The sequence below is a fragment of the Triturus cristatus genome, chromosome 10 (assembly GCF_964204655.1).
Source record: "Triturus cristatus chromosome 10, aTriCri1.1, whole genome shotgun sequence".
Lineage (NCBI taxonomy): Eukaryota > Metazoa > Chordata > Amphibia > Caudata > Salamandridae > Triturus > Triturus cristatus.
In genome coordinates, this window is record NC_140593.1 from 245,505,850 (window position 1) to 245,524,355 (window position 18,506).

The 18,506-nt window shown below is 43.3% G+C and overlaps 1 protein-coding gene across 14 annotated transcripts in view; it reads right to left on the bottom strand.

Moving 5' to 3' along the window:
- SNX13 (sorting nexin 13) overlaps positions 1-18,506 on the bottom strand; it is a 558,687-nt gene that overhangs the window by 265,909 nt on the left and 274,272 nt on the right. For all 14 annotated transcript variants that reach the window (XM_085630906.1, XM_085630899.1, XM_085630907.1 and 11 more), the window contains one exon: positions 5,257-5,389. In XM_085630906.1, the coding sequence (XP_085487032.1) occupies positions 5,257-5,389 (133 nt within the window). The remainder of the gene's footprint in view (positions 1-5,256; positions 5,390-18,506) is intronic.

Here is an 18,506-nt window from a genome sequence, read left to right on the forward strand (position 1 = left end):
TGAAAGTCGTCTGGACTAGCACTTAGAATCTGAGCCACTGAATCTCAAACGCCATGGAATAGCGGCCAAAGAGGCAGCAGGCAATGACTTTTCTAAAAGATTAACCTTTTGCCAAAAGTCAGTTTTGACTTCTGATTGAGTAGAGTGGTAGGGAAAGCATTTGGATTGATCCTGCTACTAGAAGTGTAGACCACCATGCTCTCTGCGGTGGGATGTTGTGGGAGGAAGACAGGGTCACTAGGTGCAGGGCGATGTCTATTAAACAGTGGTTCTGAACAAGGCTTGGCCCAAGTACCCTAAAGGTTGTCATTCAGTGCTTTGTTTAAGGCGAACAGTGGCTCAGTGGGAGACTGATCAGGTTGCAATACTTCAGTTCATACATTAATTTGAACTTCCATAGTTGGCAGTTGTTAGTCTACTACTTCAGCTGCCCTGTGCATGACAACAGCATAAGTAGCACTTCCTTCTGTAGAAGAAGCGGGAAGAGATACAAAGCCAGTATCAGATGAAGTGTCAATCCCACTGGCATCCTGTAGCTCCTCATTTAATTTGACCTCATTATATTGGGGCGCACAGTCATAGTTGTTGCTGTCAGAATTCGTTAGAAATAGGTTATGTAAAGGGCCCGAATATGTGGTAATGGCAAAGTTTCACAGTCAGAAGGATGAACGAGAACTCTATGTTGTGCTGGATTTAGTTCAGTCAAATAGCTCTGGAGGCTGTACATCCTCATCACAGTGTACATGCACTCAGCACAGTGCAGGAAGCTGGAGCCGAAACGGGCACAGAAATCAGTGCTGCACCTCATGTGGTTCCTAAGGGCGCCTAAGGAAGGACCTCCTGGTGGAAGTCTAACTTGGGGATCCTGCAGTTCTTTAGGGACCAAATGTATGCTTAGAAGGAGGTGACAGTAAATAATGGACATAGCCTAAAAATGTACTATAAGCGGTGATATATAGGGATATGGTCTCTGATCATATCCCTAAAAAATACTGGTAACAACTCCTTCATCCATCATTTCTTATAAAGATAATGTTGCTTAAAGTAGTGCTGCTGTAGATAAAACAATCACTACTTTTTCATGCAACTCTGAAACTAGAGCATCAACAAATGTGTCCCCAGAATTTACGATCAGCAAATCCGAAGCACCAAATGTTCTGCACTCACTGACAGCATCAAAACCAGCACCAAGCAAATTGTTGATGTAATGAAAGAGACACCTCTCAAGCAGAAAGCTTCACCTCTCAGGACCTATGCACACAGCTGTCCCTATTCTTCAGCAACAAGTTCATCAGTGTAGAAAACATTTAACAGTCCAACCAGACCCTTCCATCCTCGGAGCCCTCTAGCTCAACACCCATCTGGACAACCCATTTTCTTTTGCTCTGTAAAAAAAACAAAAAAAAAACAAAAAAAAAAAAAAAGGACGGCAGCGAGGAGTCTTTCATCTTTTTCAAATTCATGGGGTTAAATTGTGTCAAATTGTCATTGGCGCTATGTATCAGGCCGGATGACATGTATGTTGTTAATTCCATGGCGTCATTTCTAAGAGTTGCATGGCCCTGTTTGAGAGAGCTGCCCACTTCGTTAGGCATTAGCTCATGCAGAGATCCTGCGGGAAATTAAGCATGCTTCATAATGCACTGTGTAACTATTGCTGTTCAAATCGTATGCCCTCACAATGTTTTCTTGCATTCCACCCTGAGACAGTTGGTAAATGAATTGATTTTTTTTATTGGATAGAAGTTTGGGTCCTCGAATGGTATTATACCACTAGACTGATGGTATTGTTTATGCGTTCAGTTACGTTAATTGATCTTTTTTTACTGTTATTGAACTTGGCGCTCAAATGGTTTATCTGTTAGGAAGAAAGATTCCGACTGAACCATATATGTTTTAAAATTGGCATACATTTGTATTTTTTTTATAATTTTTTTTAACATCTGATGCATTTGTTGATTGTTTACACTGGAATTGAATATAGCTCCAGTTGTCATTATATTGTTCGCTAATTGTATAGTATATGTATGTGTTCCCTGCACTTGCACTTTTTAAACATCAGATTTATGGCTTTCATCAGAATGGTATGGAATATAGTGCCTAGGTGGTCATCAGAATGTTCCTTCTTGAAAGGTATGCAATACAGTGCCTGAATGTTATTGGGTCGCTCAGTTGATTGCACTGTGTGTGTTTTAAAGAAGTGAGATTTCTGTACTTTGTGTTTTTAAATCCTAATTTTAATTATAATATGGCTGACAGCTGAAAACAATAACTAAACTTGAAACTTTGCAGTATTCCCCCTCCTCAAATAACTCCCAGCAGATCCGAAGGCTCTAGCCAACTATTATCCTATCTCCGTTACCATACCTGGCAAAAGTCTTGCAAAAGATAATAAATGCCTAGCAACCCTCTTCACTGACAACCACCACCTTGACACCACTCAATCTGGATTCTGGCCTGAACACAATACAAAGACTGCCCTTTTTGCTGCAACAGACATCCAGGTGATCGCGCACTCATCCCACTGGATCTTTCCTCAGTCGTCAACACCGTCTTCCATCCAATCTTTATCAAACGACTGCACAAAGCAGGAATGCAAGGTCCAGCACTTGGCTGAATTTGCTCCTTCCTGACAGGCTGCACCCAGCTGTTCAGCCTGGCCACCTTCACCTTAGATGTCGTCAACCTCATCTTTGGAGTTCAACAAGGATCCTCACTCAGCCCCAATCTGTTCAACACTTACATGAGCCCACTCGCCAGCATCATCTGTGCCCACGGAATCAACATAATATCCTTTGCTGACAACACCGTGCTCATACTCTTGCCTCTTCGACAAGACGCCAAACACCCAGACCAAATGCTCTGCCTGCATTAGCAAAATTGCCAGATACATGAAAACCAACTTCCACAAGCTCAACACAGGCAAGAGGGAAGTAGTAAGCTTTGGCAAAAACACCTCGCTTAGGGACTATATCTTGTGGCCTGCCGAATTCTGACCTACACCCTTTCCGGCAACCCACGCAAAGAACCTCTGAATAGGAATTGACAATCAGCTCACTATGATCGAGTGAACATAGTCTCCTGCTGCCACACCCTCAAGAAAATCTTCAAATGGCTCCCCATCAACACTCGCTGAACTGAAACCCTCATCACCAGCAAGCTGGACTACAGCAACACACTATGCTGGAATCAATGTTCAACTGACAAAAGTACTCCAGACCATATAAAAAAACTCAGCCATCGCACTCGCCCTCAATCTCCCACCCCACACCTCAAAGAGCTCCAAAGCTCACAATCCACAAATGAACACACTTCAAACTCCTCGCGTATACATTTAGCCTTAAACAAGATTTGTCCGTGTAATGCAACAACCACATAAGCTTCCACAAACCTACCAGACACCTCCACTCAGCCGGACTCCTTTTCCACCCTCTCCACACATGCAGAACCTGATCCAGTGGTTGTGCCTTCTACCTTGCTCTTAAGCCTGGAATGGACTGCAGCTACACATCAAAGTAGCCTAATCAGTTCTGGAATTCTGCAGGAAATGGAAGACCTGCCCTGACCCTGACTCGATCCTCAGAGCCTCCTGGGTGAGTTGTGCGCTATACACTCAATATAACAAACAATTAAGTAGTTAAATCCCTTCCTGTGTGTCCAGCAGGTGCATATTCTCATCCTCCTCCTCCTCAGTGGGATGTGGTGGAGGGTAAAAAGAAGGAGGGGGAATTGATTGTGCTGGATGGAATGGGGTCACCATCTTGGGAAAGAAAGCTGCTTTAGTCCCGAGGAGAATTTTGTCTGGAAAGAAGCACATTTACGGCAGCCAGATGCTTAGTGCCTTCAACTCACTGACACACCTTGCCAAGGTAACTGAAACAAGAAAAAAAGGTTTAAGTGTTAATAAACACAGCTGAAAACTGTGAAGGGCTCAAAAGGTGGAGTCATCAAAACAGTCAAAGCTAAATTAAGATCCTTGTGGGGCACGGCAAAAACAGTAACATATTTGTTATCTGTTTAGAAACCTCATTACTGACATCAAGTCAGATAGCAGGTCTTGGAGGAAGAGAAAAGCTCATAAAGCTGCATGTACCCCTTAATGATGTCCGAAGCACTGCTATGCTAGCATGAGTGCAAATCTGAGGACCTTGGAAGGGTGAACCCTTAAGGGGTTCACATCTAGCTCAACACACGGATTTGGTAATGGGGCGAAGCGCAGACAGAATGATATCAACATTGACATGCATTCCCCAAGGCTCCCCACAGTGGATACTGGAGGGCACATAACTGTCGGCAATCAGCATTGCAGAGAGCAGCACATATGTCCACCTGTAATCCTGTGCTCAGCACAAATCCAATAACCCCTTCTGGCTTATAGAATACAAAAACACTTCCAAGGGGAGCATATTTCAACCAAAACCATTAGACTGATATAAATTTATTTTGACCACAAAAAGTTCCGAAAAAAATCCTGTTACAGAAGTCATATTCTTGAAGCTACTAAGAATGTTCTACAACACAACTATTTAGACTATGTCCTCAATGTGGTAATGCTTGAAATTCACACATCGTCAAAATACGTTTGAAATCATATGCTCCAATTCAAACTATTTTAAGTGAAATCAAAGTACTTATGGTCGACATGGTCACCGAAAAATCTTCTTCACTGAACAAGGATGTATTCTCTCTCATCTGATCAGCAAAAAAACTGAAAGAGTTGACATTTTTACGCAGCAGGGGAGGTTAATGTGAAGGCAGACATACTCCGTAGGCCACCGCAATTCAAGTAAAATATTTATTGATCAAGTTCACCTTTATATACAAAGAGCTAGCTAATGTCCATGTTAAGGTCCTAGAATGGGTAAAGGAGAGACTTCCCAGGAATTTCTTTGCTGTATAGTTGCACTAGGGAGGCTGGCACAGCTTTCATTTTATTCATCTGAAGGTCAATGTCCTTGCACAACTAGGAAATCGTCTACGTGATATCATAACATGCAATCTTTGCAGTTTCAGATACTTCATTACCAGATGCTGCCGTTTTTAGCTTCCCTTTTTTTTCTGCACTTGACTTGCAAAAAAAGAGCATGTGACCTTCAGTTTTATTGTCCTGTTTCCTGAAAGTGCTACTTGGAGTCTATTGCACTCAAAAGTGCAAAAGGACACAAGAGGTTTTCAAAAACTAAATTAGCAAACAGAGGCCAGGTTTGTGACGCTCAGCATTAAAATAACTGTAAAATGATCACATATTAATCTTACCTCCATCGCCATCATCTGACCCTCTAAAGCTCGGCTCCTTCAACATGTCAAGCTCAGCAAGCATTCGGATATAAAGATGATTGCGTTTGAATGACGGGTAGAATTGTTCGTCCCGCAACATTATATCATATACCTTAGTGAAGACAAAAAAAACACTTGAAATGCATTAAGCAGAATCTGACAAAAAATTACTTCATCAAAAACAGTGTTCTATGTAGTGAACTCACATCGGAAAGTCTTCCAATCTCTGATCATTTGTCAAAAAAGGTTTTTTTTGCATCAAAGAATATACAGTCAATCGGGACTACTGGCATTTTAATTCACAGCTTCTACCTCTTCTCCCAAAGCATTATTTGTAAAGTGTGGGAGGGGGGGTTATCCAGTGCAAATATTCAAGCATGTCATCCTTTAAATTAACACAACAGATCTGGAAGTACAAGCTGTATAAAAAAAAGCTAGCTTCATTTCCTTGATCTCTGCTGTTATTAAGATATGAAGCTGCCAAGGCCAAGAGATCATACATGTTAATAGATTGTTTTACACATCAGTTACCATAACTAAGAAATTGGGTTGTTGGTTGATGGGGGTGTGAGCCCTTCTCAAGCAATAGCCACAATCCTTGTCAGGGTGAACCACACATCTCATTAAATTAACCAGTGCTTAAAACTCTGGTAGCATGGCACAAAGGCAGCCAGGCTTAACTTAGAGGCAATATGTAAAGTATTTATGCAGCACACAAACAGTAATAAATTGAGAACACAAAACAGGGAAAATCCCACACCATATTTGAAAAATTGTGTAAAAATGTAATAAATTATTTCACACCAAAACAACAAAAATCCAATCAGAATAACCGGAGATATCTAATTTAAACGATTTACATAAGTATAGCATCTAAAAGCACAAAACACGATTCGTGCTTAGCTGGTTGTGTGAGATCAGGTGAAAGTCACAAGTTCAGGGGTGGCATGTGGGCTGGATACAGGGACCAGGTTAGTGCCACTAAAAAAGTTACCTTCAAAAGTCCACCATGAAGAGTTGTGCTCATGGTGGTGGAGACCCCTAGTAGTAAGGAGAGCGTCACCGATGTTCGTCGCTATAGCGTGAAGAGCAGGCTGTGGTTGCAGGTGGCTGTTACTGTAACGTGAAGATCTTATCGGGAGGGGTAGATGGTTGTTGCTGGAGCTACGCGTTGGCGGTTACTGTGGGCTGTCAATGCTGTAGCGCAAAGTGCAGATCTCGCATTGCCGGTCATCGCTGGCGGTCGCTGTAGCATGAAGAATCAGTTAAACCAGAGCTTTGCATAGACGGTCAGTACGGGAGGCAAGATCTTTGTTCAAACTGGTCCATTTGTAGTTGCAGATAGTCCAAACTTCAGGATTTCTCCTTTTGTTCAAGGAGAAACTCAAATGATGCAACACCAGGGGCCCAGGACCTGGGAGGCACCTCTTAGGGATCAGGAACTCACTCCAGCAGAAGCCTAAAGGGCTCAGGCTGGTCCAGTTGCAGGTCCAGTGCAGGAAGTTCAGCTGGGCAGTTACAGGGAGGCCTCTGGAGATTGATGTGTCATGGTAGCTCAGAACAGGATGTCAGTACGCGGACCTTTGGAGTCACTCAGCTTCTTTGACAGCAGGGCAGGCCTCGGGCAGGTCCAGGACAGCAGGTCAGCTGGGCAGTCCTCCTTCCGTAGTATCCAGAGGTCTAGGAGTGTACCGAAGAATGGGGCTTTTTATACCTGGTGGCCACTTTGAAGAGAAAAACATCAGTACTCTTCCCCCTACAGAGGTGTCTGGAATGTCCTGCTTCCCTGCCACGATTCCAGTGTGTCTGCAGGCACAATAGGTTAGTGAGAAATCCTTTGTGTATGAGCTGAGGCAGTGAAAGTGTGACAGGTGACAGCTCCACCCCCCCACCCCTTTCATCAAGTCAGGATAGCCCATTTTGCCAACAGCCACAACCTCTATCATGTAGCTGTTTGGGAGGATTACACAAAGGCCAATTGCCAACTACACCTAGTCATGTGATCCAGGACATAGGCACCAAATGGTTAGGATCAGAAAATGCCAACTTTCTAAAAGTAATGCCAAAGGTGCTCAAGTTTGTGCACCGAGCTGCCGCACTGCTAGTAGAACATGTCAAAGTGAACCATATCACCCGAAGTAAACCAAATTAATCCACTGTAAACCATCCAATAGACTGTAGTTTAAACCATCTCTGTTTTTCATTATGGAGTCACTCCGGAGACAGCAATATTGACCAAGATGGTTTATTTGCGCATATTCAAATGCCTTCTGACGCCCATCTGGGCTTATACATTGGCACGTGCTGTCAATCAAATTCCGGTGCGGACACATTTATTAACCCAATGCATTTCGAACAATTGTGTGTGTGAGAGCTCCGGTGAGTCAGGATCCCGGAACTCAGGCGAGGGAGACGGCGACTCCCCTCCGGAAGGACGGAGCGGTCTAGTGGCCCAAGCACTTCGGACACATCACCAAGCGTCACCCGCGTCACAGACACGGGATTGGTGCGACGACCAAACGAAGGCGGAGAGAGGGGCAGTCCAGAATAGAAAAGAGGCGGGGAATGAAGGAGGCGCGGTCTGCCGACAGGAAGAGGCTGCACGTGAGAAGGAGAACGACGAGAGCGGAGAAGAGAACGAGTCCGGAAGGAAACGAGAGCCAGCTGAGAGACCAGAGCGAGAGGAGCCCAGCGGTGACCCAGAGGAGAAGAAGAAGGGAGATCCGAAGACCGGAGGGTCCGGGAGCACAGATACGACCGAGGACGCTCAAGGTCCCAGCGCCGCGGCCCAGTTCCTGGGTCGTGGCTCAAGGCAAGTGACCGCTCGGGGTTCGCTGTGGTGGTGGGCTGGGCAGGGCTGCATGGGGCTGTGAACGGGGCACAAGAGGGTTGGAGGTGAAGTCTTTGCCGCTACTGACCAAGGCTCCGTTCGTTGACCTAACAGCACCCAGTCCCACTTAGACCGGTTACCCTTTGTAGTCACGTTAAAACCCATTAGAACCACAATCCCTGGTGACGGTGGCACACGAGCAGACTAGCGTATGAGCAAACCAGTAACCCCGTGTATTTGTTATTTTACATGTCGCTGAGGCCCGGAATCCTCCACGAGCAGCCAGAAAAGAGAACAGCCGACGGACTTCGCAAGGGAAGACTCTGGCCTGCACGGGACAAGTACCTTCTGGTGTTCTGCCTCCTCTACTCGTTTACAAACTACGTGTGTACTTTGACCCAGCACTTGAGAAAGCAAAGAAATTAAAAGAAGCAGCAACTTCTTTAAAACAGCACTTTATTTGTTTCTGTCGTTTTTCGGACAAGCCACCCACTTTTCCCCAAGTTAGTCATCGGGGACCGGCCACCCGGCCCACCGGGCTATTACAGTGTTCTACGTCAGGGGTTTGCTGTAAGAAATCAGAAATAGCTCTTTAACTGACCATTCATACAATATTGCCAAATCTTGCATCATTCCGAGCTTGCCTTTTCAAATCTACCACTCTCGTTGTAACCTCCCAATTACCATGACTGTAAACAAATAAATAAAAATAAAATCAAACCAACTCTCCCTGGATTCCCCATTACATAAAAATGACTGTTCCCCTGTTACCTTTAAACGTGCAGAGTTCAGCGTACTCGACTTCCCATATCGCGTTGTTAACTAAAGAGTCAGACATCAACCTCTTTCCCCAGTTAACTCCACTTATAAACGGTTCTCACACGTGTGCCTAATCCCTTTTCTAAATTCTGCCGCCAAAACTCGCTGCCGCTTACATGTTGACAGAAACAAAAACCTACACTCCCATAATGCACTATACCCGCTTAAAAAACAAAAAGAACACCCAAGCTCAAGCCCCATGATGGAAATGCTCGCTTCATATAACTATAAAGCATAACGTCTTTGCATGACATGAATCAAACATTACATGACAAAACCTGGACTAAAATTCAAAAACCATCAGTGTGTTTATAATAAAAGTATTGTCCCAAAAAAACATCGTGTTGTTTATCCAAATGTGTTGCAATCAGAGGCTGCCCATGTACTAGGATCAGTTAACGTGCCATATCGTCCATGCAGCACTGGAAATTTTCAGTTGTTTACGCTGTCTCCGAGATTTTTGGGGGCAGAATTTAGAAAAGGGATTAAGCACACGTGTGAGAACCGTTTATAAGTGGAGTTAACTGGGGAAAGAGGTTGATGTCGGACTCTTTAGTTAACAACGCAATTTTATTTTTATTTATTTGTTTACAGTCATGGTAATTGGGAGGTTACAACGAGAGTGGTAGATTTGAAAAGGCAAGCTCGGAATGATGCAAGATTTGGTAATATTGTATGAATGGTCAGTTAAAGAGCTATTTCTGATTTCTTACAGCAAACCCCTGACGAAGAACACAATTGTTCGAAATGCATTGGGTTAATAAATGTGTCCACACCGGAATTTGATTGACAGCACGTGCCAATGTATAAGCCCGGATGGGCGTCAGAAGGCATTTGAATATGCGCAAATAAAGCATCTTGGTCAATATTGCTGCCTCCGGAGTGACTCCATAATGAAAAACAGAGATGGTTTAAACTACAGTCTATTGGATGGTTTACTGTGGATTAATTTGGTTTAGTTTGGGTGATATGGTTCACTTTGACATGTTCTACTAGCAGTGCGGCAGCTCGGTGCACAAACTTGAGCACCTTTGGCATTATCTAACGATTTACTGTGGTGGGATGATACACGGTTCTGCCAGCACGCAAAAACCGGCAATTTCAGCAAAAACTTAAACAAGCAAAGGAAGGTGTGCAGCCACTATATACTTTTCTTGCTCAGCAACTTTCGAAAAGTGGCATATTCAGGAATTTGACTTAAAATCAGATTTTACCAATAAAGAGGGTTTTGAATTACAAATCCTCAGACACAAAACCGAACATTCCTGCCTGCTCCTAAACAAAATGTATTCATAATTAAACGTACCAAGGTAACCCAATATCATCCTATGGGATAGTGAAAAAGGAATCAGCATGTGGAGGGATGGGAAGAAATATGGCTTAGGAGGCTTTTCATTATTTCGCATGCTGCCTTTTATTCACGGGCATGACAAAACAGAAAACTAGGTATGTACATATAGTCCCGATTCCTTTTACAAGAGGTGCTTTGTGTTATATCCTGGGATTGTTAGGAGATGTGGTACTCTGTTAATTGTTTTTCTCTCTTGTCTTTGCTCCTATTTACACACCTTCTTGAGGTGGTCACCACCAGTACCCTCAGGAAAGTTTGGAGGATAGTTGTGGAGAGTTTGCCGTCAGTGAGTGACCATTATAGCGGAAATACTTTCCCCTCTTCTTCCCTTCCCCTTTCATCAGGCAGGTTGGCGATTACCGTCACTCCTCAGCCATGAGATTAAAAGGGTTCAAAATGCCTCTTTTCCAAATATGGTGCTTTTACACTAAGATTTGCTAAGAATAAAGTAATAGAGGGAAAACAAAATTAAAGTGAAAGAAAAAAAATCCAAGGTTTGTCTCTTTTAAAACTTTGAGTGTAAGAGCTTTCACGCATCACTCACCCACGATGCCTCAACTCTCCTGAGCTGTGGCAGGCTTCTAGGCATAGACTGGCGGCATCCACCACTCATCACTCCAATCCTCGCTCACCCCAGTCTTGCTGTTGAGATTTGCTACCGCCAGCTTGTCCGGTTCCTCTTTGGCTTCCTGGGTTTTCCCGCTAGCCATGCCTGGGTCATTGGTGTCTGCTCTAGACTGTGTTCTGTGGTTCCTCCTTTCAGCTTTTTTCAACTCTGCATCTGCGATTGAATTTTCCCCGTTACATGCCTATTCTGCCTCCAAGTTGACGTCCCCTCCACACTCTCTCCTTGCCTCTCCATAATCAGTCTTTTCATTCCTTGTTCCACCCTCTACCCCCTCTAAGATGGAGCCCGTCTTTAGCTTTGATTGTTTGCCCGCAGATGTCAGTCCTGCACCTAATCTAATTTTGTGGTCTTTATTAGGTGCAGCCCGCTCAAATGGAGAAGTGCTGTTGGAGCTGTCATCCCAAAGCCAGGTAAGTGTATGGGGTGCGTCATGGCCTCTTCACGGATCACTTTTCACTATCAGGTAATGTGAAACTTAAAGGTATATGTGCAACTTTTTAAATCCAACGCAAAGAGGTTTATTTTGCCAGGTCGAAATGGCATTGCCATAAACTGCACAAACAGGATGCAATGGCAGACCTGAGATATGTTTAAAAATGCTACTTAAGTGGGTGCCACAAAAACTGCTGCAGGTCCACTAGAAGTATTTAATTTACCAGACCTGGGTATATGGTAAACTGCTTTACTAGGGACGTAAAAGTAAATTAAATGAGCCAATTGGGTGCTAACCAATTATACAATGTTTAATGAAAGAGTGCAAGCACTTTAGCACTAGTTAGCAGAGGTAAAGTGCACAAAGAGTCCTAAAGCCAAAAAAAACTAATTCAGCAAAACATAAGAGGTGAAGGCAAAAGGTTTGGAGACTACCACCCAAAGGTGTCAGGTCTAACAATAACAAATTAAAATATAGAAAGAGAAAATACAACCAATACAACCAAACAGAAACATATAAACAAACCATAAAACCAAAATGCACACTAATATATACAACATACAATCTACCATATGAAAAAATACCATACTATAAGATATGGTAGTGTGACATATCACTGTAACATTAAAAATCCAATGTAAAAAAAAAAAATGAAGCCTACGAAATGGTAGAAGAAAAGTACTACTTAATTGAAACTGTGATGTAACAAAAACATAGTCCAAACTGAAAACCATGATCGACCTTTTAAAATATATTTTTCCTAATTATTTTGGTTTCAAATGCAGGGTTAAAGTGGTACAGTACAGCAATTCTATATTCCACTTCTGCATCAAGTATTATTAGCGCCCTTTATGTAAGAAACTAACATATACAATTAACTGAAAACCATTGCACCATCTGGCCGGGAACCAGAGAACTGAAGATGTAGTCTTTGAGGAACATGCAGGTGGGAAGAGGGAATTGAAGATCCAGTTTGAGAGCACGCTGAAAAGGTGAGACTGAGTAGTCTTGCGTAGGGCAAGAAGGTAGAGTGGGTTGTCAGCTTGGGGGGGGAGGGGGTGACTTACAGAAATTTGTTGCTGTTTCAGGAAGGACTGCTATATGATTTGTTAAGTCTCAAATTAAGAGTGTCGATAAGCAAGGAGCATTTACTCCTTAGGATTCATTGGCCACTGTCAAGATCCATTGAGAACGCCTTAAATCCTGACAGAGAGATATCGGTAGCTGATATACTTGTTGTAGTAACCAGGAAAAAACAGGATTGGATTTGCCCTCTAGATGGATTTGTCCGAGATGGTGGTGTTATCTGGAGACTTCAACCAGGTAGAGGGACTTTGGGTGAATAAAGACCAGTTGGGGTTTAAGTACAGTATAACAGTCAGTAGCTTTAAATAAATTAGTTGTGTGAGTCAGTTAGACTAAGCAGAGGAACAGCAGGAGGCCAACAAGTATTTATGGTGGAATGTGCTGTAACTAGCACCACTCCATTCATTTTGTAAGCCTTGTGAAAAAAATGATGTTCTTTTCTTCTACCTACTCACTGTCTACCACTAAGGGCCTAAATGTGTTCATATAACTCAAGATGTCTTGGGTGACCAAGTCTTAAAGGTAACAGCTCGTTATTCAAAGAAAGAGCAACCACAGAAAGCTGCAAAACCATTTCACAATAATTTCTTTCTACTAAAGGAATACACCAATTAGCAGAATTCCCACTTCAATATCACAAAATAAATGCCATTTTAGCCTGATCACCTGGGAATGTTGTGGGTTTGCATCAAAAACTTCAACAATCATTGAGGAAGAACAAACATTTCTTTGAACCTTTAAAGAATCTTTCAGGAGGTACCAAGGGGTATGGTTGGTGTTGATAAGGAACAACAATTCATAAGAGTCTTAGTCTTTTGTAAGGGAGATGGTAGTATCAGTATCCTTTGGTCCTGAAGGCAATCTTGACTATCATCTTTTATTTCTGTTCTTTGCATTGTGCCAGTCTCATTTAGATGAAAATAGTTCTGATTTTACAAAACTGATCTCCTGATGCAGTTTGTTTAGGACATCAAATATATGTGACGAAGTAACTTCAGGATTCATTATTCAGGATAGTTGTGTGGGTTAGGCAATCTGTCAGAAAGCACCAACTTTACACTCTTGATCCAACGGTAGAGATGTACGATTCCACCACTCACCACAACCACCTTGACTGCACACAGTTTGATATGAGAGTCAAATAGAAGGGAGGAAATTAAAATGAGATAAGAGGGAGAATAGAGACTATATATTGCTCAGATTCCTAGTCTTGATGACACATGTATCACTTGCTAAACGTAAGTTAAAGGCACTGTACAGATAATAATTGTGTGTTTCATGAAAGAATCCTTTGTTTCTTTACTAAAGAATTCAAGCATATAAACAGACTGGAATTAGTCTCCACAGTCTTGGACTATAAATTCTAAATTCATAGAAGAGTTCAATGTTTATGTCCTGACACCCAAGCCATTCTTATAGCTTTGGGAGACAGGTATAGTCTGAAGTGTAATAACTGAAGGAGTGTGATGTTCATAGGTGTGTTTGTACTGCCACTGTCAGTATTCCGACCGCCTCATGTGCTCATTGTGTAGTGGGCCTAGCATGCAGGGCTCATGTTGCTTTACCTCTGTGGCATTTTATGGAGCACTAATATACCGCGACTTGTGTTCCCCAAGAACAGTAATTCCATTGAGCTTGAATACCTGCAAGTGGCCCCAAATGCAGTGATCCAATGGCAAGCCTTGCTCCCACTGTTACTTGGTGTTGTTTTCTATTATGCACGTTCAAGCAAAAATAATGCATTTGTTTCCTATTATTAGGTTCCTATCATCCAGTTGTAACTGTCCATTTTGTAAGGTCAAAGCGAGTGCACGAACGTGTTGTCTCCAAGGTTCGAGAACCTTCCAGATGGCCATGTGACCCACGTGATTTATCTACTTCCCACTGAGCCTTCGAGAGGGTATATTAACCCCGCTCAACCCGGAATTCTGGCTTGGCTTCGCTCCCTGCAGAACAGGCTTCACCCTTCCCACTCACCTGAAGAATTCTGCCAGAACTGAGAAGCGATCCAGTCTCCTTAAAGTCCACCTGAACCCGTGGTTCCAGGTCCCTTGACCTCATCCTCCTCCCCATCTCCTGTACTGCTACTGACCCACTGCGATTCCCTGAGTCAAAGCATCAAGATCTTCTTTGAACTACTGGCAAGTTGAAGAACTAGGCTAAGTAATTGATATCAGGTTAGTGCGCACTAAACCTCCTAAAGAAGTAGTAGGACTGAGTATCGGCGTCTTCAGAGACTATAGACTTTTCCTCAATGCCCCATCTGTGATTTACTCAAGTGCCTCTTTTGTGTTTATACTCTGGACCCTTCCCACAACCATGGTGTTCAGAGGTTTTTTTTGCAAGGATTAAAGACTTGAGCTCCATGTTTCTTCCAACAGTAGTACCTAGAGAAAGCACTTCAGAGTCTGTGATATATGTATGAACCTTGTACCAAAATCTGTGTTACGAGTTTAATCCTTGGGTGTGCCACACTCCAATCTATAATTTTGGTTATTCTGCTCTTATGTCGTGCTGCTGATGAAACCTGTAAGTGTATGTCACTGAAGTCAATGATTGGTCAGTGTATAAAGAGGCCAGCTGATGTACTGTTGGTAACTGCCTCCCCTTTTTATTTCAAGTGAATTGCGCCACAGCAAAACCAGAGGTTCTGGTCAGTGCAAATCTATCTCGCAAACACAGAAGGTTTCAGGATGAGAGATCCTGTTACGCAGACTTGCGCAGCCACAGAGCAGATCCAGTACCCAAGTCTGTCTTTTCTTATTTTATCCCAACCCCCGTTTCCCCCAAGGGTCATGCTTTAAGGAGTTTCCGTTCATTGAACGAGCTAGTCCCGGAGAGGGATAGGAGGTCAAACATTGGCTCCAGTGTCGTCCTCGAAGTTGGGACCAGGTGAGTGCATGACAAGCAGAGCTGGCCAGGGCAATGAGTGGATCAAGCTGCAAAGGCCCCCTGACAACAGCCTTGGCATTTAATATTTTGCAAATTAAATACTGACTGTGTCCCGGTGTTCTCTGAAAGACCAACAAACTGTCCTGCCACCTGACAGTTTTGATGGAGAAGTCCAATTGGTACAAAACTTGGCATGCCTGCTGTGTATTCAATAGCCTCAAAATAAGAATTCAATTTTTAACGAGCCAGTTGCATTGATAAGCATGTATTGGAATGCCCTCCTTTTACAGGGAACTGTGCCTACAGGCAAACATTTCAAGAAAACTCTTAGTGTAAAATCTTTCTGAAAGAAAAAATAAATCTTTTAACTGACAGTTTTTTCACTTCCTATGAAGCAGAGATACATATTTTGCCTCTGATACATAGACACAGGGATCTATTGTAATTTTTAAAAAAAATTACTGAGCACCATCACAAGCAGGAGGCCTTGCAATATTGTCATCCTGAATCTTTGTATGCTAATCTATCTGTTTAACGGTTCGCTGTCCAATGTTAAGCTGGGAATTCCTTCTTTCTTAACGAAGATGGAGCAGGTACAATAAATGCCCTGTACCAATTAAGTGCGTAGGTGTAGAAGGCATTCTATGCACCCCCCTCTCCCCGTCTGAAGAATTTTCCCCACCACACCCAATAAGTCATTTCGTGTTTGAAATGTTTTATCTTGGAGATAAACTGTTTGATTTGCATGTGAATTCTATAGAATAGTTTTAAGTTCCTGTGCAAAATAACATTCAGTCTGAGGTTTTAGTTTCCACTGCTCCAGAAAAACCTATACTCTTACAATGAGGAGGACTAGTCCGGTGGGGAATCTAAGGAATCATTGCATGCAGCCTTCGAGAGTGCCTCAGCTGGTACCAGACATATTGCTCTTTCATATGGCTGTGGAAAGACCTGTGTTCTGTACTGGTTGGCACTGTTCCTACAACAGAAATAACTTATTTTGAACAGGTGGTCATCAGGTTGCACTTATTGTAGTAACTCACATGGTGCATGCGTGCATCCCATTTAATTTCTCACAGGGACTCCTTTATATATTAAATAAATTAAGTAACACCATTAAAACGCAGATATTTGTGCCTGTACCTTTATGCAGAATGCAGATACTCTTAAGGCAAGAACAATACATGAGCATGATTCTGGTTGCCATTTTCTGGAGAACGTTGCTAATTGTCTTTGCTAGAGGCATTCATGTTACTTTTCTAAGGTTCTGGAGGCCCATCGGAATGAATGGGAAGGCATTCGCAAATTTGCGAGTACCCATTAGGTACTCGCAATTTGCGAATGCAATTTCAAAGGTGTCACAAGGACACCCTGTTGCACCCCTGAAATATGTATGTGTGCACATGTGGTGCACATACATGCCCTAAGGGCATGTATGTGTGCCACATGGCACTTTGAAAAATGCATAAAAGTGCATTTTTCAAAGAAATTGCCAATTACCACTAACTTGAAGTTGGTGATAATTTGCGATTTCTTAGGGCAAAATCGTACAACTTAGGTGCTTTCTGCATTGCATTTAAGGAATTGCAATTTGCGAGTCCTTAAATGCAATAGCAAAATAGGGAATCGCAAATTTTGAGATTCCCTATTTTGCGAGGGCCTTCAGTGATGATACAGCCCAAAAGGCTTTTTCCCATTCGCAAACGGGCAGATTCTGAGAATCGGCCCGTTTGCGAGCGGGAAATGGGCTTGAAACATATGCCCCCTAGTATCTAAATCCATTCAGAAGTTTTTCAGTTCAGTAGTTTTTGAGAAATGAAGGTTCAAAAATGTATATTTCATGCTGCAGAGGATTCACGGAGCCTACAGATCTTAAGATAAGATCAGATTGGCTGCCACCCAACAGCACAGATAAAGCAGCATCCATTTTAGGATTCGGGGCCTTAGCCCCATGTTGTACAAAAAAAAGTATTAAAAAAAAAAACATTGGGGGCAAGGAACAGGATAGGGATACCCTGCCCCTGTAGGCTTGGTGGGGAGGTGCAAATCCGCTGCGTTTTTGGGCCCCGGGGACCCTATTCCTGGGTACAATTCTTTTTGAAGGGGCGCAGTAAGTCTCCTGGGTCATTAAATCCATGACCCAGCCAAGCTGGATCTGTATGCTCTTCAGCAGGAGTGCAGATTCCTCCTGTGGTTGGGTCTATGGATGCACTATGCTCATGCTGAAGAGATAACGATATCAAACTCTCCTTGCACAGTCTGGAGCCAGTAGGATGATTTGGGCTCAGTCGTTCTGGATCTTCTTGAGATTTCTGGACAGGAGTGGTGTTGGCAGAAAGCCAAAAAGGAGTCCTGAGCCCCACAAGAGACAAAATGAGCCTCCGAGCAAGAACCACCTTGGAAACTCCAGTGAGCAGAAGTACTGACATTGTGCGCTCTCAGAGGCGACAAACAAGTCTAACCAAGCATCTCCATAATCTTGGAAGAGGCCTAGCATCACCTCCAGAGGAAGACACCATTCGTGATCCGCTGGGCATCGACGGCTGAGTTAGTCTGCTCTGGCATTCAGAGAATCCACTAACTATCGGGAATATATCCTGGTATTCCAGCCATGTCCAGAGAGACAGAGCCACTTGACAATGTGCCATGATCCAACCACACCCTATTTGTTGCAATACCACTGTGGAAGTGGTGCTGTCTGTGAACATCTGAACTAGCCTTCCCTTGATGGAAGAAAGAAAGGATTATAATGCCAGACAGATTGCAGTCAGTTCCAACAGACTGATGTGGAGCAGACACTCTGCCAGAAACCAGAGACCTCTGATCTCTACATCTCCCAGGTGGCCACCACAACCCAGAAGTGATGCATCTGTCACTGCGTTGAGCTCTGTGTGGGGAGAGAGAGGTCTGCCTCTGGCCTAATCGTGGTCTTTGATCCACTACTGCAGGTATTTTACTGTTCCCTTCAAAATCTGTCACAGGCCAGAGAAATTCCCCTGATGCTGTGCTCACTGAGTGTTCAAATTCCACTGCAGAGCCCACATGTGACAATGGGCATGTTTCACCAACAGGATGAAGAAGGAGATGAGACACATCAGCCTCATAGTCACTCACTGAAATCCAGGATAGAGACTGAAACATCTCACTCATAGCCCGAATATCCAAGACATGCTGTTCTGGAGGATAAGCC